This window comes from Salminus brasiliensis, chromosome 5, assembly GCF_030463535.1.
Source record: "Salminus brasiliensis chromosome 5, fSalBra1.hap2, whole genome shotgun sequence".
In the NCBI taxonomy this organism is placed as follows: domain Eukaryota; kingdom Metazoa; phylum Chordata; class Actinopteri; order Characiformes; family Bryconidae; genus Salminus; species Salminus brasiliensis.
The window spans coordinates 40,220,961-40,240,358 of NC_132882.1; the positions used below are offsets into that span (position 1 = coordinate 40,220,961).

Consider the following 19,398-nt stretch of genomic DNA (forward strand, 5'->3'; position numbering starts at 1 on the left):
TGCTGGGGGGGCTTTATAACCCTAAAAGTGTCCACAGGTTCATGTGTGGCTATCTGCTCCAGAGAGTCCTGTTGTATTAGCAGTCCTCCTCTGCAGGGACTGGACAGGCTGTTTGCACACCTGTGTCAGCAATGGTCTAGTCCTGCACTACACAGCATGCTGGGCGAAGACTCCCCCTTGAAAGGACAAGGTAGTCCAGGACTAGGCTTAATCCCTGTCTAAGAAAATACCTATACGACCTATAGTGTGTATCTGAAGCTACTGGAGCAGAAAGCAAGCATTTATTTGTATTCCAATACAATAAGATATTTGTCATGAAATTAATCAAATTTAAATGATACTCAAGTTTAGTCAAGTTTTAATGCTAATGCTTAAATAAACTGAAAATAGAGACATTAACATGCTCATATTTATGAAAAAAAAACAACTACAGTAATAATGCAGGACTACTATATATATATATATATATATATATATATATATATATATATATATATACACACACACACACACACACACACACACATACACTTAGGATACTACACAATAAATAGTGTAGAAAATATGGTAGGTTATATAATATATAGTATAACATTAAATAACGCTATTTTTAAAAAAATGGGACCTGATATCAGATCAATTATCTTGGGCCTGATTGGCTGTCCTGTACTGTGCCTTATCAGAAAAAGCACTCAGAGCTGAAACAGAAGCCTAGGTAGGTCAGTACATAAGTCTAGAGGGCCATGACTACATATATTTAATGAACTATGAGAAAACATTTATCATTTTTGAAATAATGATACAAATAATAAAAAGATCCTCCCGAAAAACTGATTTTATTAAAAAAAAAAATGTAGGAACATGTGAATCCATTGCTTTGCTTTTGAACTCTGACAGCACAACTGACTATAAATACCATAAACAAGAAGTCAAAGCAAGGGCAAACTCATGCCCTTCGCTGGAGAATTACAATTAATTACAAAAAGACATTCTGAACAATTCATAATTAAAAGTCAAAGTGCAGCTATAAATACACACTCATCACTGGCATAACTGTACAGAAGTTACACCATAACTTACACCTGCTCACAGGAAATAACAATGTACAATTACAGCTATGGATATCCACCATTATGCACATAGTGTGGGCATACGCAAAGGAAGGTATTACGATAACGGTAGAGACCCAAGAAAGAGACATCCCTGATGGACGGCCCTTCTTCTCCGCTCTCATATAATAAATTAAACGATGATGATGATGATGATGATGATAATAGGCTTAACACGGGCTTAACATCATAACAATTTAAAAAAAGTAGACTTCATGCCGCCCCCTGGCTGTGAAACTTTAAAAAGCAGTTGTGATTGCGAGAAATGCAAAGGAACACACAGCACTTGAGACACCGTACTCGAGAAGTTCGCTCACAACCTCCAAATCGGCACCTGGCTTCTTCACCCTCGGCGAGCTGCTCTGGCCAGTGGCCCAAGCCGTCGTACCGAGTGGCAGCATCAGGCAAAGGAGTGTCAAAGTCATCGGCAGGGCCTGCGGACGCATTTGAGTTGGGCCGTTTTGGAGCTGGAGGATACGGGGCAGATGATTCTTGAGCGGTACTGCTGGGGAGGATTAAAGCTTTGGAAACTTCCAGACGGAAAGCCATTAACGACAGTGGCTCTGGAACATGGCGATGCTCTTCCTTGTACTGCAGCCAGGAGTTAACTAAAGCCAGATCGATGAGGTCCCAAAGCACCGACAGTGGCCAGGCACTGGGCGACGCACTTGTGCAAGGTGTGCGATAAAGGCTCCTCAAGTCTCTGTTTAGATTGACAGACTTGATCGCTCGCTCAAAACCGCTGACCAGGGACGTGGAACGGGACCTTTCCTTCGTTGCTGCAGACAGGATGAAGCCATGATGGCAGCGGAACAGCTTTAGTTTCCCATCGGAGGTTATGAACTCATCACCTACCTGCCCCCTCGAACCGCCGACCTTGCCAGCGCTACGCACTCCTGCCTCTAGGAGATGCTCCAACATGGAAGGTGTTGATAGCTCAGGTTTGCAGAGGAAGATCATTCCTTGGTCGTCGTCATCCTTTTCTCGGATAACCATTTTTCCAACCACTTCTTCTCTGTTCGAGTCATTTATTCGCAAGTTGAAGTCCATGACCAAGCCAGTAACGCTTACCATGACTGTGTGATGTAGTGAGTGAGTTGGGTGCCTCTGAAATGGAAGGGGGTACTGGTCAACTCCGTGGTTTCCCTGCCTTTTAAGTGAGCGACACCCTTCTTGAACTCGGTTCACCATTTCCTGAACCTTCCAGAGAGGATCTGTCTTCGAGACTGAAATGTCTGTGGAACTGTGTGTGTCCTGATACCCACATAACTGGGAGGACGTTTTAGACTTTTCACCTGGCACTGGAATCTGCCTTGTCGTTTCAACACTGGTAACCATCTGATTTGTGCTCTTTTGACCGGAATCTCCTGTTGGACTAGCCAACCTCAGTTTCGATGCCAGTTCAGAGAATCTGGAGGACAACATGGCGTCGGCAATCAGGGGAACTCTGGTGCAGTCCTCCCAGTACAGCTTCATACTTGGAAACTTGGAGGAACAAAAGAGAGAGAGATGCAGAATTAGGGCCGTACAGATGGCTGACCACAGCCTTATTCACTAGTGTGTGTGTTCACGTCCACAAAAGGGCTAAAATGCGAGGTTGAATATCCAGAGTAAGTGTGCTATTCTTCCTTAGCTTATACAACAGCCTGACTACCTGAGCTGACTTTTGGGGTATGTAGAGTACAGAACCGGTATAATGTACAAAAGAAGCCAGTTACAGTGAAGTGACTGTGCGAAAGGCAGTTAGCCATGTAGCTAATGTTACAGAGGCTGAAGGCCTCTGGACTCTTCTACAACATTAAAAGCTCATTTACTTTGGTGGGTAAGGAGTCAATAGCACAAAGGCTCACAGAGCAGACAGGAAAAACATCCTACCCTCATGGGTACCACTTTATATAGGAAATTGATCCAGGTACTAGACTAGATTTGGAGTGGTTTCTGTATCGTGCAGTACTGCACTGCCTTGTGGTGAAGCACCTTAAAACTAAGACCGGCCAGAACATTATTTATGTTCTGTTGGATTCTGTGAACGTCTCGATTGAGTCAAACGAAGAACATCTGTGATTGGGCTCCAATTCTCCAAGTGTTCCTACTCACCTTGAGTGTGCCCATTGCAATGTGGATTCCGACAAATTGGGCCACCTCTTTTTCGGTAACGGACTGTGGTAGTTGTGACACTTTCCCTGTGCACGTTGCAATTTCTTTCCATGTATCCCAACAGAAATACTGTATGAAGTAATCAATAGGCTTCCAGGACTCATTTCTTCCTGCTTCTTCATGCTGCTCTGCATGAGAATAACCTCTATTTCTATAGAAAAGGAAAAAGGGGAAAATACCAAAGAAACATAAGACATAAGACATTTACGGCACCACAGCGTACTTGGAAGTTCCATGACTCCGATCATACCTTGACATTTCATGCTGTTGTACACCTCTGTTGATGCAGATACCATGGTAGCAGGACATGAGGTGAGTTTCAGCTTCCGGGTCAGACTGAATGTTATCAGAGTCCTCTGTGTCTGAACTCCGAGACAGGAATTCTAGGAAGCATTGGGTGCTCTGTTGCTCCATGTCAGCATCACCTGCAAGCCAGCAAAGTAAAAATGAGCTTTGATCAAAAAAAATATTTTACCCAAATACAAGGAACTCCCATTCCTTACCCTCCTGTGTGCCGGAGTACAGAGTATGATGCATTTCCATTTGCGTGCATCCCATCCGGACTTCTCCGCACTCCTCTAATCCGGACGCAGCCCCTGTAGGACGGCAGAAAAGAATGATAAGTCAATACGTTTTCGAGTGATTCACATCTCCCTCAAAATTGCGGAAATCCTATCAATCATACATGATCCTGGTTTTCCGGTCCTATCTTCCGGCACCCCTTGTTTGCCAAGCGTAGGCTCCACCAGAATCTCTCCTTCCTCCTCCTTAACAGGATAGAAAATGCACTGCTTGCCAGCAGACTGTGGCGCTGCAGAGGAGCCAGAGGGAATCCCATCTGTGGAGCAGATAACCAGGCATGTGAATAGAAAAAGTATTTAATAGTAATAATATGACTCAAATCCAAGTCTTTGTAGTATGTCACGTCCTAATCAGGCTTACTGAAAAGGTGGTGTATAGACTGCTACTTGTCAGGCAGTGCGAGATCAGTAGTTTTTCTCTACAGAAATTGGTTATTCATGCCTATCACTGCTACTTACTCACAATTAAATTGGTCTCATAACATAAGCCTACACATATTGAAAACTGTAAACAATGAACAAAAATACTTAACCCATTTAAATAAACGGATTAAAAATAAATGGCATTGTATTTGGAATATATATAGTTGCATGCAAAAGTCTGAATATCTCTGGTCACAATTTGTTACTGGGAACAGTAAGTAGAACATAAACTGATTACACCAATGAGCATAAAGTTTTAAAACTCATTTAAACTTTTAAAGCACAATTAGGAAAGGAGCCCCATGCAAAAAAAAGAGCAATGGAACTTTTACAGAGGCTGTGAGAGCTGTGGTTAGATCTACCAGGGCTACTAGGATACAACCTAAAAATCCTGGTTAGCCCTTCCAGAAGATCTGGCAGACTGGAGTGGTGGTGCACTATTCTACTGTGCAGCGATGCCTGCACAAAATATGACCTCGATAGTCATCCAAATATTTTCATCAGAAGTTTCCAAGGGAACATATAAACAAGCCTGATGCACTTTGGAAACAAATGCTGTGGACGGATACATTTAAATATGACCTTTTGCCTGCAATAAGAATATTTGGAGAATAAAGTGTGAAGAATTTCATGCAAAGAACACCTCTCCAACTGTTAAGGGTTTGTGCTGCAGCCAGTGGCAAAGGGAACGTTTCACTGGTAGAGGGAGGAATGGATTAAATACCAGCAAATTCTAAAAGCAAACACCACACAGTCTGTAAATTAAAAAAAAGCTGAAGGTGAAAAGCTTTACAAAGGCGTCTACAGCAGGATACTGTTCCTAAACACACCTCAGAATCCAAAATGTACTACCTCCGCAATTGAAAAGTTTTTACCCTGGTCCTCACAGTCCCCTGACCTAAACATCCAAGACAGCTCAAAAATAATTTAAAAGACTCTAAGCTAGTTAGCTCTGCTCTAAATAAGAATTCCAGCTTTTATTTCCTAATATTTACAGATTAGATGTAATAAACAACTTAGAACATGGTACCTTTTAATTGAACCTGCCCATTTTTTCCAAATGAGCAAAAATATTGGAACAAGTGAGTGACAATGACTGACTTACCTAGGCAAGTAGCATGCGTAGTCTGCATATCTTGGGTTCCCTGTAAAACGTGGGGTTCATGATCCTCTGCCTTTACCAGAAACACCTGGACCCCTTGCAATAAATCTCTCTCATTGGCGTCATTGGACGCTGGAATTGAAGCACTGGCTTCTATTTTCACATCAGTAGACGTGCCAGTAGAGATTAGTCCTTCAATGTCTGGGTGGGGAATGCCCTTTAAATGAAAAGTCAATGAAAGTTATATAAGCAAGTAAACGGTAACTCTGAGGCATAAAAATATTTTTCCTGCATAACATCAAAAAAAGGCCTTTACATGCCATACAGGATTATTTTCTGGGAGTTACTTCCAAAGTTTCCAAATATTTCACATTATTGTTTTGCTAATTTGCATCATGTTCGGTATGAAATTCTAAAAGAAGAATTCCACAAATTACTCTCTGCCAATGAAAAATGACATTTACCATAAAACTACTGTAAAGCCAGGTGGTGTATTCATTGTTCAGAGACGTTTAACATTTAAGAGATCAGGTGGGCAGATTCAAAAATGCCTTAAGAAACTTTTCTTTTTTATTAAGTATGAAGATTATTGTTTGTTATTCTTTAGAAATCTCAAGAATTTTCATTTTTAACTTTTCACTTAAGAATAATTCCAACATCTGGCATTAAAATATTTTTTTAATCATACAATGGTCTCACACTTGTCCTAGACTGTGAAAGTTCAGGATGTCAGCCTCGAAAATTATCAGTTTAAATTGTTGAATTACTAGAAATAATGTCTAATTTAACTGGATTAAAATTCACCATTAGTTCTTGTTTATGGAAAATGTTTGAACACTTAGTTTGATTCTGCTTTTCCTCCATTTTGCTTTCCAACACACATATTTAACTGAATAATGGAAAATGGAAAATGTTATTAATTAATGTATGTATTAATAACATACATTAATTGTATGTTATTGTATTAATGTATTTTGGCCTAAGTGAGAAAAGCTTACATAAAAAAAAAAAGAAAGAATTTCTTAAGATTTGTTTGTAAGAAATACACTTGTTTTGAACATTCTTATGTACTTTAGTGTTTATCTTAAAATCCTTTCATCTTAGGAAAGCTTTTGGCAATCTGGCTGTGAGCAAATATGATAGCAAGTTTCTGTAAAATGAGTACAATCAATCTTTGCTGGTTTAATTCCCCAGGTCATGCTGCCTGCCATCAGCAGCCAGAGTCTGAGAGAGCACAACTGGCCTTGCTCTCTCCTCACATCACCTTATTGTGATACTGGCAGGCACACCACTTTCCTTCGATCGAGTTGGTTACCCAGTGATGTTTTATCGGCGACCGTATGTGTCAGTCCCTGTGCTCCCAGTGTAGTGAGAATTACATGTGATAGTGGGAGAGTACTGACGAGTGGGTTGGTTAATTGGTTATCTAAAATTTGTAGAAATTTGTAATTGGGAGGAGTTTTTATAAAGCAAAATAACCCTAAATGACTTAATAATGGTTATACATAAATGAAAACCAGTGGAATTCCCCTTTAATAATTACATGGCAAAAGCAAAAGCAATGGATACTTACCCGTCTTCTCATCCTGCCCTCTTTCCTTTCCCGAGGTGTCAAGAAGGTTTCTACAACCTCTGCAGACGACGTGCCATTCTTGACTTGCTGCCCAGACTTCTGAATCAGCGAACTATCTCCCGCGTCAGTCACCTCCACAACTCCTGTGGCAACAGGCTGTAACTCAAAAACGACTTGATCTGCTGGAGATTCTTCCAGTGCTGACTGGCTGTGAGCTGGGTTGACACTCTTGACTTGTCTTTGCTGGCCCACTCCTTCATTCTTTTCCTCAGGATCATCCGTGAGGGAATACAGCTGGAAGACAACCTGACATTCTTCTTTATCGTTAGCCAGCTCGTTTTCAGCAGCACTTCTTTTCCCAAGCTGTCTCTTTCCCCTCCCTCTGCCACCTCGTCCTTTTCGGTTTCTGACCATGGAAGTCTTCGGTTGGTTCTCTGTTCTCTGAACGAGTATCTCCTCTTCCTCGTGCTTAATCATCGTTTGGGAATCAGTATTCTGAGAAGTTGAATTCTTTTCTTCCGCAGGCAGCTGGCTTTGAGTTGATGTAGCTGTGTGGTTCAGTGGACTGGGATTAGAGGCCTCTTCCTGTTGACCGGAGTCTTCTAGACAATCCTTAGACAGACTACTTACTTGAGTAGACACCAGATCTCCTTCACTTTGGTCCTCAACCATGACTAAATTCACATCTGAGGGCAACTCTTCTTTAATATCCACGCTTTCCGGAGGGCTGGATATCAAGCTCGCTGGATTTGTCTCCATTTCTGCCGATCCCTCGTCAGGGTTTGTGTGAATGTGGTCAGATGCTGCGGACGACACCTGCGGAAAAGCCTGGGCAGTTTCTTCGCAACCTTCACCAATTGTTTCTAGATGTCCAGGACGAACATCTTGATCAAACTTGTCCTGAACTTTGCCCTCTCCTTCAGCAAAGGTTGGCGTTATTGGGAAAGACGGAGAGGAACTGAGGGCAGGGAAGGAGAGTCTGTGGACGTCCTCATCTCCCAGACCGATCCCCCTCATTTCGGTCTCCGTGTCCCAATCTGCAGATACCTGTATTTCAAAGTCGTTCGAGTGGACCGAGTTTGGTAGCACCAACTCATTTGACCGAGGGCCCATCACTGGGTTGTCAGAAACATCACAGCTTACATTCGCCTGGAGGAGTCCATTTTCAGAGTGCATGGAGGCCATGTGCTCCTGCAAAGCTGAAACCTCGGAAAACTTCGTCCCACAGTCGTGGCACCCGATCGTGAGGCGGGAGAACGGAGGGCTCAGGGCAATTTCCTGATCTATTTTAGTAGGAGCTTTGCGCTTACGAGGAACCTTTGGCTTTGTGTGCGAAAGCTCAGAATCCGGACCACTGTCAAGAGGAGCCATTGGGAAATGCGGGTTCTCCTTCTTTTTCTTTTTCGTTTCCTTTCCCATCGCCTTTGCTTTCTTTTTCTTTTGGCTCGCCGTTTGCAGCACTTTGTTCTGTTTACCTCCCTTTGCCTTCCCCGCTTTAGCCTGTTGGTCAGGAGTTTCCTTGCTTTGACACTTGGGTTTCAGTGGCTGCTCTAATCCTGTGGTCTTGGCATCCAGCTTGTGCACTTTCAACTGTGGCTGCTTGTGACCTTTCAACAAGAGCAAGGCTTGCTGCTTTATCTGATCCTGACTCGAGGCTGGAGACACGCTTTTTTGCTCTTTCTCTCCTTGTTTTGCTAACCTCTGGATCTCTTTAGTGGGTTCCTTCGCTGTGCCGTTTTTAACTTTTGCTTTCTTCGGAGATGCTGCCCCTGGCGTCTTGCTTTGCTTTTTTTTCTTCGGCACTGGGGTCTCATCTTGATGGGCTTCTGGAGATTTGCGTTTCTTTACTAAATTTTTCGGCCTTTCAGGTTTTTTCTTCGCAGTTTTCCCTCGTGGTGTTTGTTCTGGCACGCTAGCAGCTTTCGGTGCACCGGGTACATTAAAGGTCTTAAGGAGCCCAGACGAGTTCTCCCCAAACTTGCCTTTTTTATGCTTCGGATTTTTCTGCTTCGTCTGTGGCGCGCTGTCGTCTTGGGTACAAACCGGCACTTTATCTGAGTTGGTCTCTTGCAGATCTTTTAACGGGCTCGTCTTAGGCACTTGTACAGGCTGCTCCTTTGAACCTTTTTCCTTATTTTCTTTAGGTTCGACATGGACGTCATTCTTCTCTGTAATTTGCAAGTTTGAACGTTTCTTGCTTTTTGCCTTCTCTCTTTTTTTCGGCACGGCCTTCGGAGGCTTGTTGGTTTTCTTAGCAGGCGCCGTCCGGGAAGTGCTTTTTGCAGCCTCCTGCTGCGGTTCTGAGTGCTGTGACTTCTGGGTCATTTGTTTTTTGGATCTTTTCTTTTTTTTGGCCAATAGCTTCTTAATAGGGAGGCCATTTTTGACATCACCTCCATTCTGTTCTTCGATCACCACTGTGCTTGGCTGTATATCTGATTCAGTACTGGGCTCCTGTTGTTGAGGATGGTGCACAATGTCGAGAGAAGGCTGAAACTGCTCTAATTTTGAGAACACAGCTTCCTCTTGGGACAACTGTTCTGACTGTTCTTTGAGGTCTTGACCATCATCAATAGTCTGGGGCTCTGTCTGGGGCTCTGTTTGCAGCTCTGTCTGGGGCTCTATCTGCGGCTCTATCTGCGGCTCTATCTGTACCAACAAGTCGTCAGGATTTTGTGTCCCCAGGGACTCCTCATGGGTGATGGTCTCCTCTGCAGCCATTATGTCAGTTGACATGGTGACATGTTCCTCTACAACTGTTTGACACTGGCTGCTCTCAAAATCATTCGTGGAAATGAAAGATGAGAGATCTGTGGCCTCTACAGTGTTAAAATCTGAAGCAACTTGTACACTCTGTTCTTCTGCTGTGTGGGTGTTTTCATGACATACCACCAACTGAACAGACTTTTCAGTCAGTTCAGGTACAAATTCAAGCTGAACCTCGTTTAACTGTGCTCCCGTCATATCTGATTCAACAGCTGCTACCTGTTCCTCTAGATTCAAAGACGAAACTGATTCACTGCTGGTTCTCTCTTCCTGAACCATAGTTTCCTTTTGTTCAACAGTCACCCCAACTTCTAAAGACTCTTTGCACGTGGCCTGGTCGGTTGCAACTGACACTGTCTCCTCATGCACTGGCTGGTCTCCTGTCTGGTCCCTTGTCTGCAGATCTACAACTGGCTCAACTGTAGTTGGCTCAGTAAAATTAAAGTGCAACGGCTGCATGAGGCGTTGCGGCTGCTGCGTCCCCACGTTCTGTAACGGGTCAACTCCCAGTATTACCAGCTGATTCACTTTTTGGACGTTTCCCAGTTTCTCGATTAGTCTTTTGATTTGTTCGGCTCCAAGCGGGCCGATTTGGGGTGCTAGTCCAAGAGGTTCCATACGTAATACCGGCGGCTGCACTATTGCAGGCTGAGTTGGATCATGAGGATTTCCATTTAACTCTGGTGCTGCTACAGTGCTATTGGATGGAGGCATGGTTTTACACTGGGTGTGCTTACTCTTAATGTGATAGAGTTGTGACTTGGCTGTCGGGAAGGATTCTTCGCATTGCGAGCAGGCAAATTTCTTAGCAGACGGACCTACAAAAGTACAAAATGGTAGATATAAAGATCAACCCAAAAAAATACCAGTAAAAACATAACAGTAATATATATATATATTTTTTTTGTTAAGCAATGTGGTAAATGTAGTACACTATAAAACAGAGGGTTCTCTGAGCGATCCCACGGAAGAACTTTTTTTTTTTGGAAAAGTGATGTGTGTACCCTGACAGTTTAAGGATGTCAATGTAAAAGGGTTCTTCATACCCCATTTAAATGGTTGTGGGAAGGAAGGAACCCACCCCTAAAAGAGGGCAAGGCCAATTGTGCTCTCTCTGACCTCGGCTGCTGATGGCAAGCAGCATGACCTGGGATTTGAACCAGTGATACTCGGATCATAGAAGCAGCGCCTTCTTCCACTGGACCACTCTGAGCCCCTCAATTCTTTAATTGTTTTCTTATGGAAGCAAAAATGGTTCTGTAATGGGTCTAGGTCACTAATAGGTGTCCTATCTGTCCTATCATTTAATTGTGTTTATCATTTAACTGGGGTAACTTTTCTGGACATTGCAGTGCATGTTTAGCAGCTCTGGAAACTCACAGACCAATCAGATGTGTTGTAAATATCACATGACGTGACACTACCTCACATATTAAGTGCCTTTATTATGCTGCTCTCTTATTTGATTTTGCTGCTGTAAAAACTGACTTTCCCCGTGGGATAAATAAAGTGATCTATCTATTATAAAAAAGCAATAATGTCAAGCGGGACCATGAGAAGCTCTTTATTTTAAGATGCAGGTGTTTTATTTTTTTATTTTTTTTATCTCTAGCAGAAATACTAAAACAATGATTTATTATTTCATGATTTAGTTTTTGTTATTTATAACATATATATAATAGAATATTATATTATTATAATATATATATATAATAAAATATTATAATAATGTTATAATATTCCTCCATACTCCATAACTACATAACTACATAATTACATAATTACTCCATAATTAGTAAAAAAAAACTGACAATAAATAAATACATTTTAACTGTAATCTGATTTGACATTGAATTGCTGACTACATGAAATGTTGACATAACTACTAGGCTACTTCAACGTACAGAATAAGGGACTGAATTATGATGTTTCGGACACTGGCTTGAGGAAATCTTCTCTAACCTTATTAAATTAGAGGCAAATACCACTGTTCCGTGGCAACATTTAAAGAACCCTTTGTAGCACCATTATTTTTTCACAGGGGTGAACGCAGCAAACCCTCTTCAAGCACAGGCCTACCTGCACCCTGATCCACTTCTGAACAGTCTAAAGCACATAGACACATGAAGGCTTACCCTTTGTCCTCTTTTTCTTCATGCTGCTTGTGCCCTCGGTCTCTCCTTTGTTGTGCGCGTCCTGATGTTTCTGAGCAGCCTTGGGCATGCTGAATCTCTTGCCACATCCTTTGTATAGGCAAACATAGGGTCTTTCCCCAGTGTGTATGCGCTGGTGGTACTTGAGCAAGGTCAGCGTCTTGCATGGTTTTTCACAGTCGGGACAGGTGTATCCATGCTTGCTGAAGTGGACTTTCTTATGGTTCGTGAGCTCGGACGAGCGGCTGAAGGCCTCGCCGCAGATGGGGCACTTGAACGGCTGCTTCTCCGTGTGAGTGCGCTGGTGGGCCATGAGCTCGGTGGAGCAGGTGAAGTGTCGGTCGCAGACGTAGCAGGCGAACAGAGCGTCGCCAAGCATGCACTGCTCGTACTCGGTGGGGTGGTTCATTTTGAGGTGTCGTTCCTTGCTCTTGTTGTCGCTGAAGATGATGTGACACTCTAGGCACTGCAGTGAGAGCTGAGATGCTGCGAGTGGATGATAAAGCAGAACAAGTCAGTACAGAAAAAATAAGGGGGGGGGGGTCTTCCTAATGGCCTTTCTAATGTTTTTCTACAGCTACGGTCACACTACGGTTCTGTAGGCTTCTTTAATTCTTTAATTTCAATTAAAAAATGTAGTTAAACAGTCACAGGCGAATCCGCCTGTGTCCATGACCAATAGCACAGCTCGACTGACTGACCTGACCTCTAAAAGAGCTGGCCAGCTCTGAAAACACAAAACAAAGAATGTCTAACTACAACTGTTTCTTCCCCACTGGCTCTAAATAAACTCAAGATAAAACCAAGCAAGGTCAGCCAAGAGTATTGTATTGCCTTGAGGAAGGGGGCGTGGCCACCGTGGCCTAGGCTGCAACTTGCGAACCCCTACAAACATCATGTAAAACATACAGGAGTGAATGAAACTTACAAGTGAGGGGGATCACAGTGGGTTTGGACATGTCTATTTTCAGCGGATCCATTCGGTCCTTCTTTGGAGGAATCCTCTTTCGGATGCTCTCCTCTTTGGAGCGTTCCACATGGCTGGGAGATGCAGAGTTTGACGGTAAGCCTTCAGAGATGCCATTTTCACATTTTGCCTCTTCAGCCTTAGCACTTGGATCCAGAAGGGCATCTGGATCCAACACTGCTGGGACGGCTGAATCCGCTAGGCCCTCACTGGGGTCTGTGTGGACTACGAACTCAGCAGAGGGATCTGTAGGGTTCGAGTCTAATTCTGAATCCTTAGCTGCCATTATTTCATTAGGCATACAGGTGTCTGGTGAAGACTGAACTTGAACGTCGCCAGGATAGTAACTGCCAGCCGATTCCTCCACGGCTGCCTCGTTTGACGACACAGTGAGCTCATTTTCTTCCAGCGTTACCTCGGCCGGTGATATTGGCTCTATTATCCGTTCGAAAGGAATGGGCAATTCCAGTTTCTGCCCTTCAAAGCCTGCATATACAGCATGGTCCAATGATGCTTCTGGAGGAGCTTCATGATCCAAAGCTAAAGGCATAGCTCCTTCAGCCAGAAACAGGCCAGTGACTGACTGTTCAGCAAGCTCCATGGCTCCTTTGCTCCAAGAAGTACTGAGAAGTGAGATCTTAGAAGAATCCAAAGCTGAAGCTCCTGAAACAGAAATTTGAAGAGATGTGAAAATGAAGATAATTCCATTGAACGCATTAAAATGACCCCCTGATAATACCCCTCAGCATAATTCAATGCTCAAAAAAGGTAAGCAAAGTTACTAAGGGTGGGCAGATGTGAAATCGTCCACAGTGGCATTAATAGGAAGCAGATGTCCGACATGTTTAACCTGCAAACAGCTTTTAACTGAAATGGTTACGCGTAATATCGGAGACACTGCTTTTCAAAAGCGTGGGAAAAGATTTTAGCCAGAAATGTACTTTTAAAATCCACCCATTAGGTAGTGCAAGGTAAAGGGGACCCCAGCGGGCAGTCTTCCAGCAGGTCAGGCTGGGTGAACATTTACTCTGAGAAGGTAAAGAGACAGAGTTAGTTCTGAATGGATTTATAGAGAGTAGAGAATGCTGAGCAGTATCAGAGTGTGTCTGACGACTCCGGCAGGTCTGACTGTAACAGCCTTGTTAAAAGGAGAGTGCCAGAAGGTAACACAGACATGGGAGCACTCTGAAAAGACTGTGTCTGAGTCCAGAACATTATCTGGAAGGTTTTTCTAGAGTTAGGGGCTTTATAATAAAAAGCTTTTCCCCCCTGCTAAGGTCTTCTGAATTTTGGGAACTGTAGCATGCAAGGCGTTGTGTGGCAAAATATCGCCCCCAAAGAAAAAGAAAAATTGAATAGAAAAGGAACATTTTTACTTCTATTAACATTTTATACAAAATCACTGTTTGCTTTGGACAGTAAATAAAATGGCTATATTTTACATTGTTGATATTGTAACCCCTGGTTCCAATCACCACCACTGTAAAGAAATTAGGAAAAGTAGTCGCTTTCCTGATAATATAGCTGTTCTCATCAAATCACCCCAAACATAAAATCACCACTCAAACACTTAATTCCACCGATCATTTTGCACATTTGTGGACTTCCTCTTTAATGTCCTCTCTACAGTAGGGAAGCTGAGGATCCCGGTGAAGAACGTAGCTAGCAGGCTTATAACAGACACAGCAATTATTAAGTGCTATCTTCTGAAACCTCTGGTCTGGCTCGCTAAATGACCAAATGGCCAGTCTGATTGTGCTGTTTAAGCCCGGTGGCTATGCTGGATGCAGAATACAGCTACTACGACCAGCTGCAGCACGATCATCCCGGCTACCTTCTGCATACTAACGCCACCGTTGTACCGACTCGCCCACTCGCTGGACTACCTCTGCTCGAGCAGACTGTTAGCCCATTGTTGACTTAGCTCGTCCGGCTGAGCTAAAGCGCAGATACACGCCAGGCTGGGGCGAGTCAGTATGGCCGCTATAGGCACCGGAATTCGCGCAGAATTGCACAAGCAGCTTTATATTCCTCTATTCAGCCTACCTGTTTTGTTTCATCCATGCGAGCATCATCGCTAGTGGTACAAAACCATCACCACAACCATCACCAGCAAGCGAGAGGGTTTGACGTCACGGGCAGGCAGCGGAGAAGGACTACAAATCAGTGGGAAATGTAGTCCTTCTCGGTGGCCTTTGCGATTATTGGATTTAAAAAAAAAAAATTAACACACACACACACACACACACACACACATATATATATATATATATATATATATATATATATATATATATATATATATATATATAATAATGTATTTTATTTATTTTTTTAAGTGAGTTTTAAGCCCCCTTTTCACCCCCTTATAAACTTTTGCTTCAGCTCATCAACAACACATTATGTAATATATTAATTATTAATATATATATCTTATATATTTTATAAATTTTTTTTTTTTTTTGGGGGGGGGGGGGGGGTATGGGTTTAAGTCCCTTAAAAGCTTTAGCCCTACTGAGGCCATCAATACAAACTCAGCATGTCACTAAAAGATCATATCATATCATAATAATACATGAGATGTGTTTATGATCTTGTTATTTTGAAATTTTTCATAAAGCCTTTGACTGTAATTATGAGAAAGGATCTCCTTATTAGGGCATATTATGTTGTAAAAACATGAAGGTATCTTGTTATTCTGAGATATTATGTAGCTAAAAATAACATATTCTCTAATATGTTTTCATGAGGGCTTATTATAACTTTTCTCCCGTCCATATAAGTTTTAAGCCCCCCTAAAAGCGTATCCTATGTATTTGTCTGATGTTTGGACCCACAATCAGGTCCTTAAAATCAAATGGGTCTAATGTTATCACATGCTTATATATACAGCATTCAGCTAGACTTTCTCTAAAATAAAACATATTATTTTTTTTGCTACAGTTTTTTTTTCCAGATATCTTAGAAAACACTAAGCTCTAGTTGTTGTTTATGGTCCGGGTAATCCAGGAATTGTAGTTGCAGACCTTGGTGTAGACGCCAGGACTGTTCTTTTGAGTGTAGCCATAACCCCAGGACACAATACCCTGCAGCTGACCATCGCACACGACTGGGCCGCCAGAGTCTCCCTGGAGGGGTCAGGATAAATGGGTTTGTAAATTAGAGTGAGCACATTGAGGCACGAAATTATTATAATCAAATTATTATCATTTTTTTAGGTTGTACAACATATGAACGTCTCAAGTTATTGATGTTTTTGCTATTTTACTTTTCAAATGATTCCATAGCTTTTTATTAATTAACTAGAAAAGGCAGTGGTATTATAGGTGGTTCTTCGGGTGTTACTATGTTTTTGCTATTGTGTTCCAGGTGCTTGCTAGTGTGTTGCTAAGTGGTTGCTGTGTCATTCCAGGTGCTTGCTAGGACAGGTTAGCTGTTAGGTAGTTGATAGGGTGCCGCTAACTAGTTGCTTAACCATCACTTATGATTGCTTTGATGTTGGCAGGTGGTTGCCATGTCATTCCAGAGGGTTCGAAAGGTGGTTTCTATGACATCCCAAGTGGTTGCTAGGGTGTTGCTTGGAGGGTCCCAGGGAGTGGCCACCCAAGCAACATCCACGGTTGCTCGGGTGATGCTATGTGGTTGCTGTGTCATCCCAGGTGGTTACTAGAGTATCATTAGGCAGCTGTTGGGTGGTTGGTCAGGTTCTCCTAACTTTTTGATATGTAATTTATTATAGTTGCTAGGACGTTGCCAGGTGATTTGCTATGGTATTTTAGATTGGTGGTTGATTAAGCATCTCCCAGTTCCTGAAGCTGTAGATTCAGACTCAGTGTAGACTCAGTTTAGCCTTAAATTATTGTAAATATGAGCTAAAATAGCACTAAAACACGGACAAAGAGAGGACGAGAAAGAAGCTGAAAGACACCGATAGGGTTAAATGTACTAAATGTAATGGACATATACTGTGTACCATGTTCACCAAATAGCATAACTTTAGATGTCTTGTCATATTAAGAGGAACCAACATTTTAGGGGCTTTTTATTTTGTCCCGATGGAGGGCGGCCCCAGCAAACCCCCCCAGCAAGTAAAGGCTTAGCCTTCAATCCTGCTGTCTAATGAAAACCATCATGTAGATTTTTGTCCGTTTTTAGTTTTCTCCATCCTTTAAACCCTGTAGGTGCCTTGTACCCTGTGTGAATAATTCTGGATGAATGGCCCAATAGAAATGCTCCAAACTGACTTGGAATACAATCTTTTTACACTGACTTTCATTGGAAGTTCAGACTGTTTTTTTCTTCTTCTGTAAAGTTGCTGGTTCAGAGATACAGGTTTTTCTTTGAACAGTGGGACGATTTGTTGTTTCACAGAATATGACATTTCAAACAGCTATGTAGAAGCTTATTTGAATTTGATCTTTCAAAATATTTCATAAAAATGAAAAAAAAAAAAAAATTGGATCAACAGTCCTGATATTTTCATTACCTGACAAGAGTCTTTGCCTCCCTCCATGAATCCAGCACAGAACATGTTGGAGGTGATCAGCAAAGGATATGCTCTTCTGCAATTGGAGTCACTCAGGATAGGGGCATCCAGACATCTCAGGGTGTCAGGGTAGCTTGCTTTTTAGAGGAACATTGCAGATAGTCATACTGGTAATACTGGTCAGAGGCACAGTACAGCCAAACATCCATGAGCTATTAGTAATGCAGTATATTTCTGAACACTCTTTCGCTGTGTTATTTCCAAAGCAGGGTCATTTTGAGCATCCCAGCTGCTAGGTAGCATGGTCACATCTCAGCCAATGGGCTCATTTTCAGCATTATTAACAGAATGATTCCAAATCATTCAAATACTTACAGCCACTGCTGAGAGTGTTTCCCCATCCAGAGATCAGGCAGTAGGTACCAGCAGAAGCACAGCTGCTGGGCAAGGACACTGTGCTCACGTAGCTGTTCAGGGTGGCAGCTGACTTTAGCTTGATGAGCATGATGCCGTTGTCGAAGCTGAGGCTGCTGTAACTGGGATGCTTGATGATCTTGGCCGAATCGATAAACTGCTCAGTGCCCTCATCGGTTTTAATGTTGTGCTCGCCGAGACACACCTGGAAAGAGCTAATCAAAGACAACAGAGAGTTGCGGTTCTGCCAAAATTAGGATTTGCAATACCATACGACTGACAATTTTGCCTCAGATCAAACCCGCAAACCATTTTTAATGTGTTCACCAAGGTCAGATGACAAAACCAAGTAAAACTGTGCAACAGAGAAATGCATAAGTATATTATCCATAATATACTAATGTCATATGCCTTATAATATTACCACAGAGAAGCAATTTGCTTTTTGCATAAAAACAAAGGACCAAGAACTGAGCCTTGTGGGACACCAAAGGACAGACTAAATAAGTCAGACCTAAAACCCCTAAAAGAGATAACCCAGCTAGCACATAATGTTATAGGAGTTAGCCTCTAATAATCACAAGGTTATTAGAAAGGTTCTTATACAACATTCCCAGTTAGACAAAAACTAACATTATGGAAACATGTGAAGTAACTAAAACTTAACTAAAAAAAAAAAAACAATAAATAAAGCACAATAAAATCAAAACATTGTTGAAACTGACTGATGTCACACAAATAAATAATATTTAATGAATGTATCATAAGACGTTTTTCAAACTTAGGAATTGGTGCATTTGTTTAAACATTGAATGGAAAATGTTCATAATTTACACTGAAAATAAAATAGATTCAGTTGTCACCTCCATTTCTTTTTGAAATATGCTTTTTGCCAAACATGAAAAGCTAATATTTAATTTTTCAAAAATGAATAAGTGAATAAGTGTAAACCTCCAATACCCAAAAGGCAGTTTTCATGGATTGTGAGGGAATAGGATTACTCTTTAGCGAGAAATAAACTGATGGACTCTTTACTTACGACTTGTAGCAATGGGCAGCGGACAGGACCCACTCAGGGGTGATCAGAGAGCCTCCGCACCAGTGATATCCAATATTCAGAGATACTTGGTAGGGCACACCGTTCTTTGGGCACTCGTACCTTCCGACGATCTTATCATCATCATTGTCAATAGAAGCAGTGACTGTAGTGTAGTAAAGAGAGGAAAGTGTAGAACAATGTAGATGCACAGTTTCTTTAACCTCTTAAAAAGCCTATGAATCTAATTAATCTAATAAAAATCACATTAGAAAAGAGACAGGTAAACATAAATACTGTAAAAAGAAACAAGAACTTCTCATTTTGAAGAAAGTAGTCCAGATCTTGTGAGCTAGTCTGAGATTCCTCTTGGATGCTGGACTAGTGTTCAATTCCATCAGCAGCTCAACTGATTTACCATCATTAGGCACTGATTTACCAAACCAGGTGCTGGATGATAACTATAAGTAATACTAGACCACCATTAGGTGAGCTTTTGGGGATGTTTTAATGAACCTAGTGATGTAAAATCACTAAATCTTTTGAACAGTACTGTATGTATGTATGTATGAGTACAGTAGGGGGACTTACATGCCACGGCAAACAGAGCCAGTAAGATGATGCACTTCAT

General features: G+C 42.0%; 2 protein-coding genes across 3 annotated transcripts; both read right to left on the bottom strand.

Moving 5' to 3' along the window:
* Positions 1–817: 817 nt before the first annotated feature.
* znf576.1 (zinc finger protein 576, tandem duplicate 1) lies at positions 818–14,954 on the bottom strand. Its single transcript, XM_072680378.1, has 10 exons — positions 14,878–14,954; positions 12,793–13,494; positions 11,847–12,350; positions 6,946–10,529; positions 5,376–5,589; positions 3,952–4,104; positions 3,770–3,862; positions 3,517–3,691; positions 3,207–3,417; positions 818–2,594 (listed from the first exon to the last, which is right to left on the bottom strand). The coding sequence occupies exons 2-10, from the start codon at positions 13,430–13,432 to the stop codon at positions 1,323–1,325; spliced, it is 6,846 nt and encodes a 2,281-aa protein (XP_072536479.1). The 5' UTR covers positions 13,433–13,494; positions 14,878–14,954; the 3' UTR covers positions 818–1,322.
* Positions 14,955–15,809: 855 nt separating this feature from the next.
* Positions 15,810–19,398, bottom strand: LOC140556444 (trypsin-3-like). Of its 2 annotated transcripts, none has more exons than XM_072680380.1 (5): positions 19,359–19,398; positions 18,771–18,933; positions 17,696–17,946; positions 17,318–17,454; positions 15,810–15,959 (listed from the first exon to the last, which is right to left on the bottom strand). In XM_072680380.1, exons 1-5 carry the CDS (start codon positions 19,396–19,398, stop codon positions 15,810–15,812), a joined length of 741 nt encoding a protein of 246 aa, XP_072536481.1. The 2 variants fall into 2 exon arrangements, with proteins under 2 accessions (XP_072536481.1, XP_072536480.1); XM_072680379.1 differs by having other exon boundaries at positions 17,693–17,946.

Coding starts and splice junctions, on each gene's coding strand:
- znf576.1 (XM_072680378.1), bottom strand. CDS start 13,432: ATGGAGCTTGCTGAACAGTCAGTCACTGGCCTGTTTCTGGCTGAAGGA. Junction 4,105..5,375: donor TACGCATGCTACTTGCCTAG/GTAAGTCAGTCA, acceptor TCTGCTCCACAG/ATGGGATTCCCTCTGGCTCC. Junction 3,692..3,769: donor GTACTCCGGCACACAGGAGG/GTAAGGAATGGG, acceptor GCTGGCTTGCAG/GTGATGCTGACATGGAGCAA.
- LOC140556444 (XM_072680379.1), bottom strand. CDS start 19,398: ATGAAGTGCATCATCTTACTGGCTCTGTTTGCCGTGGCAT. Junction 18,934..19,358: donor GGCTCTGTTTGCCGTGGCAT/GTAAGTCCCCCT, acceptor ACTACACTACAG/TCACTGCTTCTATTGACAAT. Junction 17,947..18,770: donor GCTGCCCATTGCTACAAGTC/GTAAGTAAAGAG, acceptor GTCTTTGATTAG/CTCTTTCCAGGTGTGTCTCG.